Below are 23,788 nucleotides of genomic sequence, written 5' to 3' on the forward strand. Positions count from 1 at the left end.
CTCCAATAGCCTACATGGCAACTTTGAACCTGTACAGCGCATTCCAACAGATGACCAGACCCCTGTTCCTCAAGTTGCCAACCCTGAGCCACAGCACAGAACTTTAGAGGAAATGTTTAGTATTAGTCCATACGACTTTCCAGTTAAGTATCCTTTGCAATTCCTATTTCAATTGTTTATGTGGTACCCTATCCAGCATTTCTTGCAGCAGGCTCTACTAACATGTTCCTTATTGCAGCCTGAAGGCTTCCGATGCACCGTGACTATTTCACGGATCGATCCACTTGTGCCCTGGTGTTTCCCATCGTGCAATCGCTGCAGCAAAACTACACTTCCTGATGGAGTTGGATATAAATGCCCACACTGCAAATGTACAGGCTCCAAGTTCAAGTAAGGATCCCTTGCTATCCATATATGTACTTCCTACAGACTCCCGTATTGTAATTAGGTAACTCACTTTGTTCCTACATTAACTGGCGGTATACTATGATTACAGGTACAAGATATGTTTGATGGTGACCGATGGCATGGATGAAGCAGAGTTTGTGTTTTTCGCTGATATGGGACGCCGCTTTGTTTGTAAAGATGTCAAGCTATTAATGAGGTCTTATCGTGCCGCTGATGCTATTCCAAGCGAAATCGCGTCGTTGGTTTCCCAAAAATACCACCTGACAGTTAATGTAACCAGCAAGTGTTTCAAAAAACCACAGCACTCATATGAGGTAAAGCGCATTCACTGTGCCTACAGCCGTCAAACTACCATTCCAACAATCAGAAGGACCGTCAAACTACGCATTGTTTCCGCTGCTCTTTGATTATCTTTGCCGTTACATTTACACTTCCTTTATCCATAGGTCTCCACTTCATCCTGATGTTGACAGTAGTTCTAATGTTCCCCCCGTGGACATACCTCAGCCCAATGAGCCTTCTTTCCATTCCTCAACAAAATAGCTGATGGCAGGTACTCTTCCTTACAACCTCTTTGCCGTTGTTATTCATCGTCCTTTTACTGCTCCCCGTACTTCCTCTTTCTTAATTTCTTCTTCTCTTCCTTATTCATTCTCTATTATTATTTATAGTTTACCAAGCGCTGGTCCTGCATTTCCTTGTATTAATTTGCATAGCCTAACAGTGCACAGGACAGACATCTAACTTGGTTGCATTCTGGTTGTAGGTACGAAGTTAGTGGTCTCCTCTCTCATTTTGCTGTAAATATCAATCTCATCTGTACATATATGATCGCCGTAGTCCTTAGACTCCCCACTCTGTGGCCTCTCGCCTATGTAATACAGCTCTTCCTCACGCTGTTCTAAACCTGCATCATACGGCTCCAGGCTAAGTGTAAGGTCTACCTTTCGAGCAACCACTTCTGTAAATACCTTCTCAGGTTCCTATTAATCCTTTTGTTGTATGTTCTTGCGTTACTGCGACGCCTTTTGTTTTTGCATGTCCAACGCCAAAAAAACGAAAAAAATAAACCACACACAAGATGGTCGTTCGACTTGTGTTCACCGTGCTGTTAAGACGCTGATAATCCTCGTAAAACCTTACCCTCATGTCTCAGCCTCCCGCGTTGGCTTTGCGTGTGTACGTCCTCAACTCTTTTGCCACCGTCGTATAAATTACTTTCTTCCCTTCTGTTTCTCTTTTTTACACGCTATTGATCTGTGCTTATACATTAATGCTGACCTGCAGTACGATGCCTTCATCTCAACAGGCAGCACTGAATTTGTCTTCCACCATCACCCCGTGTGCCAACTCAACCAGCATTCCTATACAGCTGCAGTTTTACAGGTATGTGGTTCTCTTTATTCATTTTGCCACACCGTATCTAGAACCTTCACCGTAAATATCCCACATATATATCTGCAATACAAACAGCATATCCTCTAGCAGAGCAGTCCGTTGTATACCTCTGTATGGTAAACGATGGAGCCTTCGCCCACTATGAAGTGATTATGTCTCATTCAACTATCTGTGGTACCAGTAAAAACTAGACCGTCCATTCTTACTGCTATTTGCTGCTTATACACATATACGATATTCTAACGTACATATAACTTCACTCCCCTAATCCACACAATAGTCCAAGCTAGAGATCACCCGTCTCTAATTCCATCAACCTGCCCACACTTCTTTTCAGTTGCGCACATTTCGTCTTACCTTTCATCATGTCTACAGCTAACATTACCCCGTACGCTCTTAATTTATTTTAAACAAATAAAAGACAAAAAAGAAGAGAACCATTACACAAACCCACGCCTCACTCCACAACTTCCTATTTTATGTAAAAATATACTAACGTTCTTATTAGACCCCTTTCACTTAATAATATCCGCAACTTCCTATTTTATCTCCTCCTTTGCCTTCCCAATCCGTATAAATTCTAAAAATATACTAACGTTCTTATTAGGCCCCTGAAAAATACAATACGTGCAGCCCATCCTCATGTTTTATCCTTTTTTTCTCACCGCTCCATCTAACAAGCCGTTCCATTTATGTCGCCGCCCTCATCAATACCAAAACGGCGGTGAAAAAAACGCCCCCTGTCCGGCTGAAACCACACTGGCCTACTGTTTACACAAAATATCTTCTCCTTTCACCTGAAAAATACAATACGTGCAGCCCATCCTCATGTTTTATCCTTTTTTTCTCACCGCTCCATCTAACAGGCCGTTCCATTTATGTCGCCGCCCTCATCAATACCAAAACGGCGGTGAAAAAAACGCCCCCTGTCCAGCTGAAACCACACTGGCCTACTGTTTACACAAAATATCTTCTCCTTTCACCGGCAGGAATCCTCCTCGTACCTTCTTGGAGAGCCCAATACCTCCTTTGTTGTCAAACCACCTCGCTGCCTCCTCTTTTATTCCTCCTCCTTGCTCCCTGACCTAGTTGAGGGCCGACGCAATCAAACGAATTTGGTTCACATTCTAACATCAACCGCTGTGGTTAGTCCTCCTGCTTTCTCTATCTACTCTTCATTTCTTCTTCCCCGCCTCCAATCCACTAGCGCCAACGCCACAGGACTTACAATCTTCTGTTATCAAACCGACTTCTTTTATTCACTTTTCATTACATTCGTTTTATCCAACTGGTTTCTAACATCGTCTAGGGAAACATTATCTCACATCCTGCTTTCTTAGATTAAATACCTACCATATCATATCCTTGGTTTATATCTTCACTGCCTTTGTACAAGCACAAAATGTGGTCTCCCGTTTAATCACAATGGTACACCAATGGCTATTGTTGGCACTAAATCCACATGTTTGATTGTATACAAATTTTAAATACCCCAACAAAAAATTCACCTTTTGCTTTCCTAACAACTTTGTCTTCTGCAGCCATGGAGACAGCTGAACTATCACCGGTTCTCATCTTACGTGAGGTACTCAGGCATTTAGGCTTACCGCAGGCAGTATACGCTCATGCAGTGGTAGCAGACGGACACCACCAAACATTTGTGCATCTGTCTTTGCCTCCCGCACTAACCCAAGATCAAACCGCCGCCTATTGTATAATGGGAAGGCTTAGCAACACTCTACTGGGTGCAGAGAAAGACGCTGCATACCATACACTACTTTTCCTGCAACAGACAACAAAACTTCAAGTACGTGACTATAGCTACCTCTTACTTACCAAGCTCAGGCAGATCATCACACGAATTTTGGCTCAGCAGCTTACCATGGCGAATGAATTCAAACATTACTTAATGCTTGGGAGAAAATGACTATCCAGTTATATGCATCGTCAAGCAATGTGGAAGATACCTTGTTATCCTATTTCTCTTCGGACCCTACCGGCCCTTACTCAGGTGAAATCTGCACTATGCTTTCTCATATTAAGCAACTCGCACGAACTGTACAAAATTCCTCTCGCGCCTCACTTGCAAAGATCAAACAGTTCGAGCAACAATACTTCAATCTCTATAGATGTTTATCTTCAGGCAATAACTCTGTTGCTTTCCAAACGCCTGGTTTGTTTCGTCTCTTCGTGTGTTTTACCTGCTTCCTATAAAAACCTTCACTGTACCATTTCCCTTCACTTCTTTTTAGCTTACATGCTCTGCACCATGACTAAATATATAAACCCTGCATGTTCCTGCAGAGCTCCATCGCATGCCCGTCGTCACTCTCTCTCCAAAGTTTATGCTCACTGAGATGCTGATAGCACTTCAGCTTCCCATGCCAACATACACTCGCATCGAAACATATGGGGATGAATATGGCAGCTGCATCCAATTTTATCCCAATATCAATTTATTCATCCATGATGGGCCACGACAAAAAATCTGTGGTTTCCCACCAGCTTCAAAACACGCCGCTGAAGAAGTGGCTGCTCTCCAAGCGATTGCATATATGGAATCGGAAACACACATACAACTCTGAGATTTCAACTACCCTGCCAAGGAAAATGCATTAGATGAGCATAGGTCTTCATTAAAAGAAACACAGAAGCAGACGAAAGCAATTGGGAATTATCTCTAAAAATTGGAACACTGCCATGAATGAGATTGCAACGGCTTGTGATCTATTCGATTCTAATTTCTTCTGCGAGCTGAACTGCAATTCTGAAATAACTTCACAACCAGGCGTCCTGTCTGTTATCAAGCATATGGAATCAGTCATGGCACAAATATGCGGGTCTCTTCAACAAGCAGCACACACCTTCCATGAGCATGGTATCTGCCCATTCAGCGCAGCTATCGAATAATAGCTTCACCGTGTCCCTGGCCAAACCACTTCCTATCATATACATATGAAGCCTCTTTGCTATTCTATACATCTTTAATTCCCTGAACTCAGACCAGCACTTTATAATGACATCTCAATGTAAATAGTTGCCTTAACCTGTGGTTGTACAAGTTATCTTTCCCCTAATATATCTTGCCGTCCCCTCTTGCATTATTTATACCTATCAATACCTACGTGCTATCTCCTTTTCTACTTTTCAACATTTACATCCTCAATAAGCAGGGAACAGTACAAATAAACCTGAAAAAACAACAACAATTATACCATGTTCGACCTACTCTTTTTACCATCGCCATTCTTTACTGCCGGCACGCCGGGGCGCGCCAATCTCCACTAGTATAAAAAGAGAATGGGTTCTCAAGTTGCACTTACAATGATCAATAAAATTAAGCAATGCCAGACTACATCGTGTGCTTCTTTATAATCCTTATTTGATTAGTGTACAATAACTTGATTTCAAATTCCCAATGAACTTCATCCATTTTGTAACTTCTTTGCAAATACAAGCTTTTTTAGCTTCCGCAACAATGCAGGCGTAAATGTTAGTATCTGTATACAATGTCAGCTGAAACAGGCAAAAATAACATCTACAAACACGCGAGCACTGCAAAAGCTATCGGGAGATTTGGACGCAGGAGGGCACTAATAATCCCTTTTTTTCTCCTTGCTAAAGTACTGTTTGTCTTATTGCTTAAGACTTACTTATATCCTCACGGCACACGATATCGATGATCAAATCACAACTAAAGGCATGTTTGGAAGAGAGGAATTGCTCTACTAAATCTATTACATATATTAAAGAGATAAAAATCTAAGCAATTCTAAGGTTTAGTTACTGTAATAGATATTTATATAGGTCACACGTATGTGTCAGTATATATATATATAGATATATACATACACATACATATATGTATCCATTTATTTATATATATATATATATATATATATATGCATATTTTTCTGAAATTTCAAAAAATAGCAAAAAATAATAGTTATATTAATAAATCAGCTAAAATAATTAAAATACACAGAAAAATATCTAAAACTCAACAAAAATATAAAACAAATTTAGTTAAATTCGTTTTACTGTCGTCTAATCGTCTACAGACATGTTAAAATTATGTGCATACATAAAAATACCATTATTTTCGCTATAATTAAATAAATATGTTAAATTTTGATAAATTTACAAATAAATATTAAGATGTCCAAAAATAATGAATCTAATTTTTTAATCTTATTTTCATACTCTGTGCAATAAAAAACAGACACGACGTAAACGCATCACTCCGCCTAGTTTTATTAATCACAACTAAAGTTCTGTTTGGAAAAAGGGGATTGCTCTAGGAAATTTATGATTTAGTTCACACTTAACACTAAATACTAGGGTTTTGAATCCCAAAACCAAAGATACTGATTCTTCCGGTAGGAACACAGCAATTCTGTGAAACTTACAACACCCTTCAGGGGCAAATTGGGTAGGATACATGGAAAATAAGCGTTGGTATCATTCCACTTTCATACTTGCAACATCGGAGTAACACTGATTAAAGACGCAGCAAAACCGAAGGTGCCAATTGCCATCCCCTTAGCGCTAAAATAAGATAGTCATCCAACTCAACCGTCTGGTCACTCCCACTGCAGAGGATCCACCTGCCTCTCATATTTAAAAAAAAACACTAATCCTCATCAAACTTGATCTTCTTGGCAGAAGGCTGAATGCACCCGACCTGTACAATCAAGAATATACTAGCTGATTAGCATCCAGGGGTAATTATCATGTCCCATCAAACTATAGAAGGGAAAAAAAGCATAGAGTTGCTCAAATGAAACAGCAGGAAGACAAAAGGTGGCCAATCTGTTTTTTGCGTCATCCAGAAATGGCATTTGACAATAAGTGTACCAAAGGTGAGCATTCTACGATTAAATCTAAAATAATGGGAACATTGGCACCCAGACAGAACGACCATACAATAGATGGATCACCGATCACACTGTCATTGTTTTAAAGAGTGAAGTCAACAAACTCTTGAAGAAAAGACGAACACCAGAATTGAGCTTGTGAGTTGATGTGGTGATCCTATATTCTATTTGCAATTTATATGAGAAAATTAGCTGAGAACATCAATAGGTGACAAATATAATTGTGTTTATAGCCTTTTTGTGCCTCACAATTGTGTAGTAAGTTCGTGATATATGACTGTCAATATTTCTCATTGTAACTGAATGCTTCTTTTTGGTGAATTTGTGTTATCGGATTGGTATTGGACAGCAAGGAAATAATGTGATGATGTGGAACTCATGTGCCTTGTTTTCATTCCAGATTTGTGATCAGCAAAAAACAGTATAATCATTCAGAAGTCAGAACCAATGTGCCAAAGTCACTTCATCTTCTCAGGGACAGGGATCCATTATGAAGTTACAATCCCATTCAGCCATTTCGTGGAAAGCAACTGTTACTAACAATTGAGTTATTCTACTTCCAGATTACCCAAAAACCTATATCTACCATTGGTATGAAATTTTAAAAAAAGTTTAGCAGATAATAACATGATTATCATATCCAGAAGCAAAACAAGCCATGCTTATCTGTGATTTTAAAAAATTATTCAGCAAAACAAAAGGCACCAGATTCGTACATCTGATCAAGAGATGCCATTAAATATATGAACAGCAAGTGAAGGTTACTTACAAGGGCTGGACACTCATAATCAATACCAGCAGCCTTGATTCTTTTGCGACGCTTCTCATCTCGTTTTACAATTCCTTCAACCATCTTTCTGTGCTCCTCTATAGTTTTATCCTGCTACCGACACAGCTATTTAGTACAGTGCACATTCCCTGCTACAACTGTAGTTACCAATGCATTACCTTGTTGTGTCTCTTCCGTTCAATTGCTACCCGATCGATTGGAATAAATCCACGTCGCACCCCTTTCCATCTGTACAAAATTGATAATAAGATATGGGAATTGCACAGGACAAGAATTCCATTCCCGTTATAATCAAGAAGCAAGAAACAGCAACTACGCACAGCTACATCAACACAGCATATATAGATACACTGTACCCATTACTGCTTAAGAGCTAAGTTCCATGTCAAGTAAGGACATAAAAGAACAATGATACAAGAACACTGTTTCTTAACATTATTGCTAAAATTGTTTTTTAAGTCAGAGAATATGTCCTAAGCACGACAACTTTCTGCTCAAGTTTTGTTTTGTGGTTTGACTTGTAAGGTTACAGTTCCATGGACACAAACACATCAAGCCCTCCAATACAAATACATCATCAAATCCTTAAAACTCCAGTGCCTCATTGATTGGTGCACTAATTCAGCATATATACAAAGGAAAACAAAAATAATTAACGAGAACCTATTGATTGGCCCACAAATTCAGCATATATACAAGACGCATATGTGCTTATTATAGAGCTACCAGTCACTTTTAGTGAATAGATGCATTTCTATTCACAGACTTTCATTTTTTAACACATCAGATGCATATGTGCTTATTAGAATCCAAACTACTTGGATGATGTTACTTCCAGTATAAATCCAATAGGCAGCATGGCTGGGAGGCTTACAATTTTGGATGAACTTTCTCCGGAGGAACAAGTGCAATCTGCAAAGTGTGCTCAAACAAGAGGTAGTTGTTTATCTCATCAGCCACAACTTTCGCCACCTGATATACCAAAGCCCATGCCCAAATTGTAAGCAGCCAGCAAATAACGGACATTCCACAGCACAGATATCTCAAAGCAAGCACTTACATCAGGGTTCTCAAACTCGATGAATGCATAATGCTTGGACTTTCCTGTCTAAAAGTATCACCAAACCGCAAGTTAGTGGTTTACAAATAATGCACATAAATCATGTCATACAGTAATACATGATACCTTGCGGTTCCGGGCAATCCTAAGCCTCTTAACAGTCCCAAACTGCTGAAAGAATCCTGCACGTAAAGCAACAACAGCGAAAAACATTAGCATCACTCCCTGCATCCCCTACACTCATTTTTCTAGATTTCATAGACGCATCATCGTCACACATAAACCCACCTTGCATCTGTTCCTCGTAGAAGCCGTGGGGGATGTGCCCGATGTAGAGGACGGTAGCGGTGTTCTCCGGCTCCTCGGGCTGCTCCTTCCGGATCCTCTTCCCCGGCCCTCCTTCAAGCGGCTGCACCGAACCGCAACGCAACACAGAAACACCAGGATTAGCTGGGCACTTTACTCTCACGGCAAACACCAAAATCAGGCAGAGTGGAGTAGAGAGCCACGCACCAGGAAGTCCTTGCCCTCCCCGGGGCGTGGTGCCGCAGTGCGCCGCGCGAGCACGCGCCTCTGGTTCCGCTTCTTCTCCCTCATCCCCATCGCGCCGAAACCACTTCACTTTTATCTATCTACTCGGGTAATCCTGCGCTGAGAGAGAGAAATCACAACCAAAGCGAGGAAACGTCGAGAAGAAACGGAACACGGTGGACCGACCGACGGTTTAGGGGGGCTTCCCTTACCTGGATACGGCGTCAAGCGCCGCGGAGGTGCGAAGGAGGCGTCGGAGTTTGGAGGAGAGGCGGCGGGCGGGAGGGAGGGAGGGAGCGGAGGAAGAGGAGCCGTCGCGGCGGGTTAGGGTTTGGCGGTGGCGTTCGTTTTGATGGTTGGCGACGGAGATTTTGGGCCCTGGCCCTTTACGAGCAAGGCCCGTTATCATACAGCCTCCTCAACCTCCTCCAGCAGCCCGTCTCTCCTTCCGCCTGTTATCTTACGAGTTTTTTATTTTTATATTTTTTATATCTAATATTTAAATAAATAATTTTATCATCACCCTCTACCATCCTCTCAGATGACAGATAGAGCCCTCCCTGCGCTCATCCCCCTTATCGCCCTCTCAGAAGGCGGGTAGTGCCCTCCCCCTCGCCCGCCCTCTAAGAGGGCGATTAGCGCCCTTGCCACTCTCTCAGGGGGCGATGAGCCCCACTATTTGAAAATATATTTTTTTAATTTAACTTTTGTATACGTCAATTCGACAAATAGTACACATTCATTCGGTGAAAATGTTAGTTGTTGATATTTTAGAAATTTTGGATTGAAATGGTCAAAAAGTGGTCAAAACGGTATCACGGAGTAGTTACTTTTTTGAAATTTTGGATCGATATAAATTTATCAATATTTGTTCATTTATTTGATGTAAAATTGTATAGGTAATTTTTTAGTGACGTAATATTTGGACAATATAAACTCTAATTTTGTGAACAATTGTAGTTGTGATGCACTATTAGTATATTACTCGGCACGGAAGGTACATACGGTGATAAATATTACATGAAACATACAGTGACAAACATTACATGGGACCCTAACCATAAAGACACGATGACAACAAACAGAGGCATTTATGGTACACCTAAAGATCAACATAATAGCGTGCCGCTGCTAATCCTAACATGCCTTAGGGAGTGAAAATATGCCGGGTTATAATAGATGCTCTCTACTGAGTGCACCTAAGATATTTGCCTTTTCTCAAAGCATCGGGTCCACCCATCTTAGCGTGACGGGCCCTCTCCTGCTTCCTTGCCATCTCTGCTTCGCGTACTTGAGTCACGGTATGGTCATGCGCTACCTTCCTCATGTGCTCCTCCTCCTGCCGTTTCAGCCGTAGTTTTTCTCCTGCTGTTGCTCATACTCCTAGCATGTATACGCTTCCCTCCTCCACCGCATGCTTATATCGATCCACCGCTTCTGGTCTTCATTTTGCTCCATGTCGAACCATTCAATGAAGTACTGATGGGTGGAGGAGACTAGACAAATAAAACAAGATGTAAGATTAGAAAAACAGTGCGTGAAATCGTATGAAACAAGATGTGGAAAGTGTCACATGACTGATCTATGCCGCTATACAGGTGGATACTCATACGGTCCATATTGAGGCTTGTCGTATTGGTAGTTAGCACATATGAAGAAGCGTAGGCCATAGGTGTAGAAGATGTCCTAAGACTCACGAAGCCTACAAAGGTCGTCACAGAAACACATCGACGGTTCGACCTCCTAGGGAATGAAAATCCCTCCAATATTTCTTGGGTGGGCTTGGTGGAGCTGAGAAAAATAATGCAGTTGAGATGGGTAAGGAAGAAACCTGCACGGTCTTGTCGAAAACCTGCTTGACAAATTCTGCTACATCCGCCGCACTAAGCTGCATCCCTTGCCTGAGGCAGTCCATGGTTCCAGTTGCATCCCTATGGATATCGTAAATGATATCGGCCTGTTGAAACAAATATGAAATGAGAATTTCAATTTATAGTGGTTCTTATGGGATTATATGATAAATAAATGAGACGTTAATTACACATACCTCTAATGCAGCGTCCTCATCCCAATGACCCGGGTAGGCCTCTATAGTCGACGCGACGTGATGCCGAACAGTATATGGGGGTGTAGGTGACCCGTGTATGTGTACACGGGACGTACCACCATAAGTATTCCTCGAAGCTCGGCTCGATGAAAGGACGAGACTCCTCGATGATATCCTCAAGGGCATGGGCCCACGTCGAGACGTATGGCACCAAGCGATCTTCCCAAAGGTTACCACCCGGCTGGCCCTTTCGTGTATACCTGCAAGTCAACCATGTTAGATAGACTGTAAATGAGACGAATGCTATGGATTATACATTTTATTTTAGTTACCTGTGAACGTGGCCCGGAACTGTGCGAACATTGATAAGGGGGAAAGCTCGGAAGTGTCCGAACTGCCTCATCACGCGGTGGGGTGAGTACTCATTGACGTAGATGTCAAACATGAGCGACTCCTTCGTAAGCTAGTACTCCTTGTCGCGGCTGCACAACGGATACAGACTGATAGGCGCACGGCTTGTATGAACAAGTGGCTGTAGGGGGTCTAGATCATGTCGTTTGGACGCAGACGGTCAAACTGCGACCTAAAAAGCTCATACGCGTTGTGGGCCTGCTCGTGCGCCCAGTGCGACTATGGAGAAAAATAGTAAGATACCAGAATTAAAACATGTGGCAAGTGAAACATACCTATAATTCATACGTACCCAACGTCGACACTACAATGAGCCCATGGTGGGCCCGTCCTCCTCGGATTTGCCGTACCATTCCTCAAGGTACGGAGACTGGTCCATAACAGGTCGGCCAATCATGAACCGCTCGTACTGGGCACCCAGAAAATGTGAGTAGTGGCTCCTTCTTCGTGCATGCATCGCACAAGGTCCGATACATCGCCGCAAGGACAGCGGAGGCCTAGCTCAACTCGGGGACATCATCGGGCTCTGCATCTGCGATCCACCTCACGTATTGAAAAAGGGTCCTCGACACTAAGTGGCCTTGGCCACTGGTGAACATAACCCAGCCGAACAACCAAAGCAGGTAGGCCTCTAAGTGCCTCGAGACTGAGTACAAGCCAGCGTCCGGGTGGATATATGTAGTCTAGAAGTAATGCAAATGATGATGAGTAAAATTTCTTTGAAATCGTAAAGTAAATGGGAAGGTAAATTTCAACGTACCTGGAACTGGAGGATCCACTTCTTCATGTGCCCTCGCAGATCCGACAGGAACTCAGTCACGTAGGCGGGTGCATCATCCGTCCCCTGAACAGGGGCGAACCGCTGGTGCATGATGTTCATCTAGTCTGCATCCACGTCGATGAGTCCAACAGTAGCTCCAACGCAAGGTAAGCCTAACAGGTAGGCTACGTCCTGCAACGTTGGAGCCATCTCACCGCAGGGCAGGTGGAAAGTGTGGGTCTTAGGCCTCCATCGATCAACCAATGCATTGATCAGTGAGCGGTCGAAATAGAATCGCTTAGCTGCTGCCTCAGGGTTCTCTGTCGCTCGGGCCTCCACCAAACAACAGAGCGGTAGGAGTCCAGATGCTGCCAACCTAGACCATTTGGAATATAAAGTGAATGTAGGGCATGCAATGCATAAATAAACTAGCACATGCGTAGGTAATTAGCGACATACCGGTGCTTCCAACTATCGTCGATCGTAAGTAGCTCCTTAAGGCCACGTGGTCGAAAAACCCCTAACTTCGTCTAGTGAACGGCAGACAAGAAGCTACGGTGCTTCTTGTCCACTGCAGGGTCAAGAAGCTCAAGGGTCAGTGGGTGCATCATATCTACATTGAAATCAAATATAAACAGTCTGTAACATGAAAATATACGCATAGTTACATGAACAACATATAACATACACGTAAACAAAGTTACATGAATATATTACAATATATAGGTACACAATCAAATACAAATGTAAGGTCCAAATGCAATGTACATAAGTAACGTGAATACCTTACAAATATAACATCGAGATATGCTAAATACATTCACACTTAACCATCATCATGACCCCATCTACACACCAAGTACATTTTTCGGACAGTACTTATATGTGTGACCTATTTTATCGCACTTCCTACATCGCTTCACCCTTGGACCCGCCTCGGATTCATCCATATCATTTCAAATCCACCGAGTTTGTTGATGTCCCGGTATGTACTTCATTCTCTCAAAGTCTGGCACATAGATTTGTGAGGGACCTAGATTACTTGTAAACGTATCAACAATGTCGTAACCATACAGCTCATGGTTCCATATGTCCAGTATCTGATCCTTCATAAAGTACTTAGAAACATATTGTCTGAGTAGTATATTGTGCTCCCCACATGCAGCTATGACGTGTGTACACGGCCTGTATAGCAATTGTGGCTTCTGACACGTACAGATGCATGTTCCAATCCTAAGCACGCACTTTTGCACATGTCACTCACGTCTGCCACCCCTACGACCATTATCACGACACAAGACACTAAACCTGTGCTCCGCAATTCCCTCCTGATTGACGCAGTGCATATGTGCCTTCTTTGTGGCCTTCTCCATGTACTCACATAGCATCGATCCATACAGCATACGATTATCTTCCATTGCCTTCGAAGCAGCTGCGTAGCGAACAATGAAATAGCTACAAGTCCTATGTATAATACCTTCAACAATTCCAACAAGTGCGAGAGACCTCATACCCCGCATGGTCTAGTTATAGATCTCAGCAAGATTAGTTGTCATTATCCCATACCTTGCCCCTCCAATGCTGTACATCAATGCCCATTTCTCTCCTGGCTCATTTTTTATCCACTGCGAAAAGTTCATAACAGCTGACCCTAACCTCCTTACTATCTGAGGAGTATCTGTTGGGAGTGGTCCAAAAGCAATTGTGTCATCTCTAGTGTCTCCTAGCTCAGTTGTCTGCTTCATTGTTAGTTCGTCTAGTCTTGCCCATAGGGCATTAAACTTTCTCTATTGGTTTTGGCTGCACAATTTCTTTAAAAGATTCATCAAGTCCTTGTTTTTAAATTATCTATAAAAGTTTGCATCCATATGCCTCATGCACCACCTGCTCTTCAAGTCGGACCACTTTGCTTTTACACACCGTCGAACACTTTCGTATTGCATATCCAACAAAGCATGCAACAACCCTGCATATCTATCATGAATCAAACAAATATCAGGCCGGTCCAGAACAATAGCTTGCTTTACCTGCTCAAGGAATCAATACCAACTGTCCCTGTTCTCACTCTCCACGAAGGTAAACCCCAGTGGCAGGACTTGGTTGTTCCCGTCTACCCCCAATTGCAGACAATATTTGTCATTTATACTTCCCAGTGAGGAACGTCTTGTCCAAGAAAATGATGGGTCGAAAATACCTAAATACCTTGATGGTTGCCACAAATGCAAAGAAAGCACGCTACAATACTCGCTTCCCACTATACTTCATATCAGTCGAGGGGTAATGCTTGATGTCAAAGTTACTTCTAGGGTTTCTCGCACATATTGTGGCTAGTTGACGTGGTAGGTTGTCATATGGATCTCCGTATGTCCCAAATCTCATCTCAATAGCTTTCTATTTCGCCCTCCATGCCTTGATGTAGTTTATTGTGTACTAGAGCCTTTCCTCAATAGCACGTATTATTGATTGTGACTCATACTTTAGGTTGTCAACAATCTCTCCATACATAATATTGGTAACAAAAGCAGATGACAGGTTCCGGTGGCAGAACTCTATTTCCTCAATGTGACAATTATGCTCTCTAACTATTTAGCACTCCCAGTAGTCAACCCACTTCCCCCTAAATGCGTGCACCCACCACGGACAATCAGGCACCAAACACTTGACGTCGTACTCCTTTTGTTTGACTTCACAACCTTGAACTGCCTCTGAAAAGACAACAACCAGAATTTCACTACATCAATAATAGCTTCCTTACTAGGGTACATAACACCCTAGGACACCTCGTTCTCATGATATTCCAATGGTGTCCGATGAGCCTCATTGACCACTAGCTTTGAAAATTCCTGATTCCTCTACTTTGAAGGAACAAGAGCATTTCTCTTATCGTTGGATGAATCCTCATCGACAATGGCTTCTTCCAGCTGGATCCTCCATCTCCATCTCTTCAATTATGTTAGGGATGTGCTCCCCCTCATCGGCTACACCCCTCGGTTGCATCTTATGCACATCCCTGACATTTTGCTGATCACCCACATTTGCTAGGTCTGCTTCATCCACCACTGCCTGACTTCTTCCTACTACTGCTTCCGCAAATTTTATCTCTGTTGGATCCTTCTGGTACGTCTCAGCTAGCAGCACAGGAGGGAGGCCATGTTCACATGATATATCTACATACTGCCTCCAAGTAGATATCGCATTAATCGGGATGAGCTCCCCAAAGTACCCCTGAGTAGCACAACTCTCAATTTAAGCTCATGTTGTTGGGAATCCAGTTGAAAATGGCGCATCTACCACTTGCACAAGCCCACTATGGTCCTCTCATTGACTCTATTAAGTCCCTTGATGACATGCTAAAATTCAGAGAGATCTACATCGATAGATCATAACTAATTTGATCTTCACCATAATATATCTAAAAATATAATTTATCGAACATCTCTGGAAACATCCGAAATATATCCAATGTTAATACCAGAAAACTATACTTCTGATTATCGAAACTCTAACAAAATTACCGACACCAATGATCACCTAACTATACATTTATTCAATATTGCTCCTAAGCAAAGTAACCAATTTGGACTAATTAACCATCCGTCTATTTAAAAAAATTCTAATTAGCTATAATTATTACTTACATCATTATTCTATAAAATCTAGATAATCGAAGCTATCATACTCTAAATACTACTATGCATCTCATGCCTATCCTACCATGTTGAAATTGCTCTTTACAATATACTACAAAATACAGCATATCCTACCTTTCTAAACCCTAGTTCGCATATAATATAACAATTGTTATGCCGCTAAACCCTAGATCTAGTGGTACTTTAATTCTAATAAAAGCATAAGTCTAAAAAATTACCGAAAACTGAGATCCAAAATCCGCAGATTAAAAACAGTAGAGCTTCACCACGCTTCCTCCCTCACCTCTCCTCTCCCTCCTCTCCTCTCCCTTTCTTTTGTTCCATATTTAAATGGCTATTTTGGCTGATTTTCAGCCTTTTATACTGTAGAGGGGGTGGGGGCTGAGGCTAACCACCCCCTGAGAGGGCGGTAAGGGGGGTGGGTGCAGGGGAGGGGCCTACCCACCCTCTGAGAGGGTGGTAAGGGGTGGCGGTGCCACTGTGGCATCCTTACCGCCCCCCAAAAGTGTTGCAGCCCTTTTAAGGGGCAGTAAACGCCTATTTCTGTAAATCTTGCCATCAAGAGTTTATTTATTTAAATATTTGGTATAAAAATATAAAAATAAAAAACTCTTATCTTACGAGCGAATTTGGGGATCCATTTGAGGATGGATTTGGGGTTTGATCCTTTGCTTTTTGATCTTGGGAACTGTCTCTTCTTTTTCGGAAATGCTTAGAGTTGAACGTCCATTGACGAACATGCGTTGGGCACTCCATCGGACCCATAGCAGGGAGATGAAAGGAACGAGCTCGAATATTTTATGCACTCTAGTTTTGCCTATCCTTTCATGTATGCCTCTATCCCTTTCGTTCTTATCCCTCTCGCAGTCTCCCTTGATTCATTTCATTCGCTCCCTTTGCTCCATGCAGAGCCCACCTGTGTGACTTGCTGCTCCGTCCTCTCCTCCTCTCTCCCCGATCCATCTTGCGATCATAGCTCAACAGTCCTCCTTGGTGTTTGCCTCCGAAGATCCAAATGAGTATGGTTGCATAGGGAGCAGCTCAATCTGATAGAAAAGAGAAGCCGAGGGCAAATCAAGCAGCCTACTCAATCTTCAATTTGTGCACAGAGTAGATCGATATAGCATCTTCCGATGAGGACGCCTGACTCCCTCTCCACATCTCTTTTTATGTTGCAGCAAGCGATTTTTTAGGTTGGGGTTAGATTTTTTTAGTGTTGCAATAGATCTAATATGTTGGGATTCCTCTTATGGATGTTGCAGTAGATGATTTATGATGTTGCAATAGTTGACTTGTGATGTTGCAATAGTTGATTTGAGATGTTGGAACTTTTTATTTTGGTTTACTGCAACATTTGTTTCAATGTGATGTTGTATGTTTTCCTTTGTGATGTTGTGATTTTACTTACTGAATGTTGCAGTCACAAAATTTTCTCACATATCAGGATTCTAGATGTTGTATTTATAGCTAAAAAACGATGCAGATATGGTTTTTGAATCTTGCACTCACATAATTGGGTGTTGCAGATATTAATTTTGTTTGTTGCAAATGCTGAGCGTGAAATTTGCAGCACATATCTCGTTAGTGTGCCAGAACTTATGATTTTGGAGGAATATTTGAGGCATGGCACTCATTTTTTTTTGATGAAACTAGATTTTTCTTTTTGCTGTTCTGTGTGCCAAGGGGGTCGAGTTTGTGGGCAAGCCCCTGGTCGTCGATGTTCAAACGCGATTCATGTTGCGATTTTTGCAATTGCTTCGGGACTCTAGTTCTCAACAGTGTCATGTCCTAAAAACATAATCATGTAATTAAGTCAAATTATGTGTCATTAGGGTCATGATTAGTTATGGGACAATTTATTTTTGCACATCAGGGCACTTTGATTTGGTCAATTCGATGAGAGAAATGAATTCGGGAGAGAAAAGAATCGATTTCGCAGTAAAACAAGCTTCTCTCTCTAGCACGTGGGTCCACCTGGCCAGCCCCACCACATCTCCCTTTACTTGGGCAGCACCCACCTACTCCCTCTCTCTCTCTCCCTCACTCTACTCTCGTGCTCCCTCTCTCCTTAACCGATCAAGCCAAGGAGAGCAAGAGCTCTCCCTCCCTCTCAAGATCCCTCTCTCCTTCTCCCCCAAAACCCCACCTTAAAAGAAGGAATCGAGGTATGTATGTGATACTCACGCATTCACTAGCTCCTAAGCTATCCATCCATCCAATTCATTTTCGTTTTCTCGAATGATTAGAGCCGATTTTGATGTTTTTTGGTGTTCTTGGTCGAAGCACAAGGAGTATCAACATTCTTCCTCTTTCCGAGCTTTTCCTCCTTCAACCGATAGTCCCCAAGCTCGACAAGGCATCTTTGGTGAGTCTCCTAGGCTCCCATGGCAAAGATGCACATTTTGGTTGGATGAATCCAGAGTTTTGAAGCTTCGTTGCAAAATACCCGGGTTCTTGATGTTTTTGGAGCAATTATGAGATTTTGGTGATTTTGAACTAGGGAATCGAGTTAATAGGTTAGTAAGTAATTTCTACACCCCATGAGCCATTGCAAAACCTTGCTCTTTGGTTTGAATAGAATCAACCAAAGTTTCCCCTCGAAATTGCTCTCTGCGCAATGTCCAGAGACTCCAGACAAATGTTCAAAAAGTCCGGACATTTCAGAAAAGAAACTCGTTGACTTGTACTAAAAAATTGTTAGGGTTTATGGTGCAAGTGGATTATAGAACCCTTTGTACTATATGCATGTCTATGTAGCATAGATTCATCCTGCGAGTCGAATCGATCGATGAAACGACACGAACGCGTTTTCCACTGGAAGTCCAGAGTGTCCGAAGAATTTTTCGGAGGCTTCGCAGCCCAGAATGTCCGAGGAATTTTCTGGATAGTCCGGATAAGTCTGGAGACTGCAAAAAGTTGTCCAGAGACTCCGTAGTCCGGTAAGTCCGGAGACTTCGAAGTTACTTTTCGTCAGGCTTTTTCTTTTGTGCTGATAGGTTGTAAATTTCATAATTAGTTCATACGAACTCTAAAAATCATAAAACCAGTTGCATAGCTTCGTATGAGTATGAACTATATGTTAAAAATATTGGAACTCAAGAAAATACTTTTGATAATTAATTAGTTAATTAAATATGTTATGGCTTGCTTAGATCACAATTAATTAATACCATGTCCTAAAATCATTAAACCTCTTGGATAACACATGTTATGATTAGTGCCATCTAGGAAAGATGTTTTCTTGCATTATAAAGTATAGTTTATTGTATTTCATCATATGCAAAATATGGCACACTTTGTTGCACTTCATTCATACTCATCATTGCATGTGTTCTTCTCTAGTGAGCGAAGAACCGACGTGTGACACGGCTGCGGTTGAAGGCGACGCCAATCTCCCCGAGTTCTGCGAGTGTTGCGCGGGTAGCATTAGACAGTCACCAGAGCAGCAAGGCAATCATCTAGGCATACTTTTATTAATTTGGATCATATGCGTCATATGTGATAAATTACGCTTTATGTAAGTTATGCATGAGTTCGAGTCGATGTCGGGTTTATGATGGATAGAACTTATGTTGATGTACTAATTCTCCTATCTTGAATAATTGTTGATACGTATCCTTGTACCTTAGATTTAATATGGTGTTATGTAACTTAAAATGTCATTCGTGATGCTTAGCAAGTACTTGATGCTTAGCAAGTGTTTAGGTCTTCGGTAGAAGCCGAACAGTGAAATGTTTCATCGTTCGCGAGCATATGCTTTAATTACTAGCACAATGGTCATAATGATGAGTTGATGGTGTTGGTTGGATGAGTGGTACATGAGATGAGATGTGGGCGGTGTTATGGGTTTTTGTCCGACCCGGATATGGAGATCCCCTGGGTAGGTCGGGAGAGGGACCCGGACACCATATACCGCTTGCATCGTTTAAGCACTGATCATTGTTGCAGTTGGTTTTAGCACTTTCTGTGATTATTACATGTCGTATATGGAAATGATAAGTCGATTACCTTTGTAGCTGTAGCTTTTTTGTGTGCGGGACGATGGTGTCGGGCATGAGGCCAGTTAAGGTATTCATTTTGCTCCGAGAGTAGTACTCGATGACCCTCATACCTATCAGCACATGATCAAACAGTTATAGATTATTGGAAAAGATTGACCTAAGTACCCCCTTGTATAGACCTGTGTGGTCATGCAAGCTGTATGGTCCTCAAGTCGTGTAGGTAAAATAGTACCTCCTGTTGGGTGTAAAAATATTTTGAAATATCGCACTCTCGGTCATGAGGATGCTTTTGTCCATTTGTAATAGTCGTATAGTTACGAGTGTGGATTGATGTGGATAATGGGTTGAGATGTGCTTTATAGATATTATTCTTATAGTTCCATTTACATATATGTTCTGTTAAGGCTTATGGGTTAGATAGTCGTGTTAGTCATGTATAGATGCTCACACATATTTATGTTAAATTTGCTTTCGCATATGAAGTTTACTTAACCAAGTGACATTTTTTTGCTAATATCCAAATACATAATCCTCAGAGTCGGGCTATTTATAAGTGCACATTATGGATTAAGTCTTGCGAGTACCTTCGTACTCATGTTGCCTTTTCAGGTGCTACCATCGAGGAGAAGTTGGTCTATGGCTACTTCACGCCTGCCGAAGGTGGTGGCAGGCATGAGTAGGTAACTACCCAGATGTCGCGCTTTCGGGGTGAAGCCTAAGGGCATATGGTTTCATCCGTCTTTTGTTGTCTTTAGCTTTTGTTTCCGCTGCGGAGTTTTTTTGTTGGTTAGGAATTGAGTCGATTTTTATCTCCTCCTAGCTCTTTTTTTTTGTTGTAAATTGTAATAACTTGGTAAATACTTAAGAACTTGTAATCCAATGTTAATTACTTTCTCTTTATTAAGCTGTGTTGTGATGTTAAATATTAGAAAGGCATATGTTACGATCTTGGACATAAAACACGCGCTGGGACTACTGGAATAGTATTCTGATTAATCATTGAAGTTATGATTAAGTAAATGATCGACTTAATGATTCATTAGAATATTATTTGGACGGTTTCTTACAATAGTCTCTTACATGAACTTAAGTGCTAGTGATCACATGACGAAGAACTAAGAACTAGGATTTCATCCAAGGATGTTGCGTGAAACATGGATGCTATGTTGTGGTGGAGAATTTTTCTATTTAGATCAAACAACAGGGGGTGAAACATGGGTGCTATGATGCGGAGGTGTCCGACGCTAGAGCCCGGGATCAGACATCCGGACGGTAGCAGCGTCCTTTCTTTTCCAATGGAATGAACGAGGAGATGATAAGGACGGATAAAAAGATGGTATGTCTGGTAGCAGCGCTAATGAAAGGGTATTTCTGATGTTACGCTTCTCTGAGTTACTAAGTGCTTTATGTTTTCACTCATGCACAGGCTTCCAACCAGAACAGCAATTTTCAATCGTGCCTCGTCAGGCAAAAATCAGCAACATCTCAAGCTTCCTTTGGACACCATTTTTTTTTTATGAAACATAAAATTTAGGATAACGATCAAATAGACCCTTAATGCTTGGTTGGTACCTTAGCCTCCCCTAAGCCCTAACTCTGCCGCCACCTACTACCCCAACCCTCATCGCCCAAGCACTTCCCCTAACCCTTAGCCGACTATCCCTCACCGCGCATGCCTGCCAATCCCTAGCATGCACCGCCGTCAACAGCTCCCCTAGTCCCCACCACTAACCCTTCCTGGAGATCCTTCCCACCACCGACAAATGTTAAAGGATGGTAAAAAAGGGTTACACAAGGAAAAACAATGTTGGCATCATCAAATTGGGGTGTCACTAGTATTGTCCATAGTTGTAAGCATTTCGCACCCAACAAAACAGATAGTACGGAGACAAGGGTAGGAAGTGTAGCTTCGTGGGACAAAATAAAAACACACTAACTTTTAGTACTAGGATCTCACAAACCTTGAGTTTTTTTTTGCATCCTTCGCACTGCCAAACTTTATAGCAAGGTTCTACAACATTCCTATTCATCCCTGTATCCATGATCTTTCTTTATATTCTCTCTTTAACCCAACCCAACCCTAGGCAACCCATCGCCACCATGGTTGTCTGACACATGCAAGCACACGTGATCGTATGCACCTAGTTTTCCCTCAAAGATTATTTGAGGGTATTGAACCTAAGGAGCCAAAGAATAACCAGCTACCTATGAAACAAGCAGGGCCGGTCCTGATATTTTGGTGGCCCGGGGCGAGAATAAAAATGGGGCCCTATTAAATATAAATTTTAAAATATTTACGTACCACAGTGGCTCAAAGTAGTAGTTGTATTTTTTTATATCAAGCAAATAGCAGTTGTATGTATCATATGGAAAAACTAGTATGTCCCAGTACACAATAACATAAGCAGAGAAAACAAGATATAGCTGAGACATATGACTATATGATAGGGTAAAATAAAGACATGCTTCTCAGTCAAGTCTCTGTATTTATCAGCACCAAGATTAGCAATCACGACTCCATCACCCAACTTGAAAACAGAAGCTAGCTTATCATAAATCTAAAACAAATATAAGAATATGATTATACATGTTAGACACAATGAATGTAGCTAAGCTTACAAAGTAAAATTGCATATGAATATAATTTTACCTGTGGAGATCATCTGAAACAATTTCTTCTAACATTTACAGAAGCGAAGTCACTAATGATGGTATCAACATCAATCTCATGTAGTAAATTTTTCTCAATGCATAAGGTCGCCAAACCAGTTAGCCTTTCTTGAGACATTACTGACCTCAAATAGTTCTTCAATAACTTCAACTTTGAAAAGCTTCTTTCAGCCGATGCCACAGTCACAGGTATAGTAAATAAGATTCGATAAGCAATAGAAACATTAGGATAGCAGTCCACTTCTCTAACAAATTCAAAAATTTCCATAGCAGACATTGTTCTATCTGGCAAAGTCAATTGCATAACCCTTAATTCAGATATTAGATCATTTAACTCCACATCAGATGAACCATGCAGATAGAAAGTTTTTGTAAATTTAGTACAGCAATCTGTTAGTTCAATATTATTCAGTGACTTCAAGGCGTTTGAACTCAGTAAAAACCCGAATATACCTTGAAACATTTGGAGTTCTTCAAATCTATTTTTCAATGAAGTTGTTGCCATATCAACCATGACCAAAAAGTAATTAAGTTCAAATGCCTTCTCGGCTTGCAGTATTTCTTCATTGCAATCAATTTCATCAAATTGTTTCTTCCTAAGAGCCCGACATTTTACTGGAAACGATGGCTCAACACCCATTTCAGATGCAAGGTCTTTGGCAATGTTCAAACTAGATGCATACCCTTCATTTCTGTACTTGTCAAAGTATTTAACCATACCTTCAATTTGGTGCAAGGCAGAGTCAATGCATATGGATGATGATTGCAACTTCTTGCTCACAGTATTTACAGCAAATAAAATATCATACCAAATAACCATGCCAAGTATAAACTCAAAGCTACCAAGAACATCGAATAAATTTTTTGCATCACTTTTGTCCTTGGGTTCGGTATCACAAGCTTGATGTAACTCAGACAAAGCTGACCTTAGATGAGAAGCTTGATATCTAATTGCTTTAACACTGTTGATTCGACTCTCCCAACGGGTATTGCTCAATGATTTCACAGTCAAACTTGGAACATAATCAAGTAATACTTTCCATCTTTTGGTAGAACCAGAAAATAATACATATATTCGTTGCATAATACCGAAAAATGAAATAGCTTTAACACATGATTTTGCCATGTCACAAAGAGTGAGATTAAGACTGTGGCAAGCACATGGCATATACAAAGCTCTTGGAT

The 23,788-nt window shown here is 41.5% G+C and overlaps 1 protein-coding gene across 2 annotated transcripts; it reads right to left on the reverse strand.

Moving 5' to 3' along the window:
* Nucleotides 1-6,098: 6,098 nt before the first annotated feature.
* LOC133896209 (uncharacterized) lies at nucleotides 6,099-9,417 on the reverse strand. 2 transcript variants are annotated; one of them, XM_062336765.1, is made up of 9 exons: nucleotides 9,277-9,417; nucleotides 9,047-9,179; nucleotides 8,822-8,942; nucleotides 8,660-8,715; nucleotides 8,534-8,581; nucleotides 8,348-8,445; nucleotides 7,632-7,701; nucleotides 7,453-7,563; nucleotides 6,099-6,490 (listed from the first exon to the last, which is right to left on the reverse strand). In XM_062336765.1, exons 2-9 carry the CDS (start codon nucleotides 9,134-9,136, stop codon nucleotides 6,440-6,442), a joined length of 645 nt encoding a protein of 214 aa, XP_062192749.1. In that variant the 5' UTR covers nucleotides 9,137-9,179; nucleotides 9,277-9,417; the 3' UTR covers nucleotides 6,099-6,439. The 2 variants fall into 2 exon arrangements, with proteins under 2 accessions (XP_062192749.1, XP_062192751.1); XM_062336767.1 differs by having other exon boundaries at nucleotides 9,047-9,184; nucleotides 9,277-9,376.
* Between the last annotated feature and the right edge of the window lie 14,371 nt (nucleotides 9,418-23,788).

This window comes from Phragmites australis, chromosome 16 (assembly GCF_958298935.1).
Source record: "Phragmites australis chromosome 16, lpPhrAust1.1, whole genome shotgun sequence".
Classification (NCBI taxonomy): Eukaryota; Viridiplantae; Streptophyta; class Magnoliopsida; order Poales; family Poaceae; genus Phragmites; species Phragmites australis.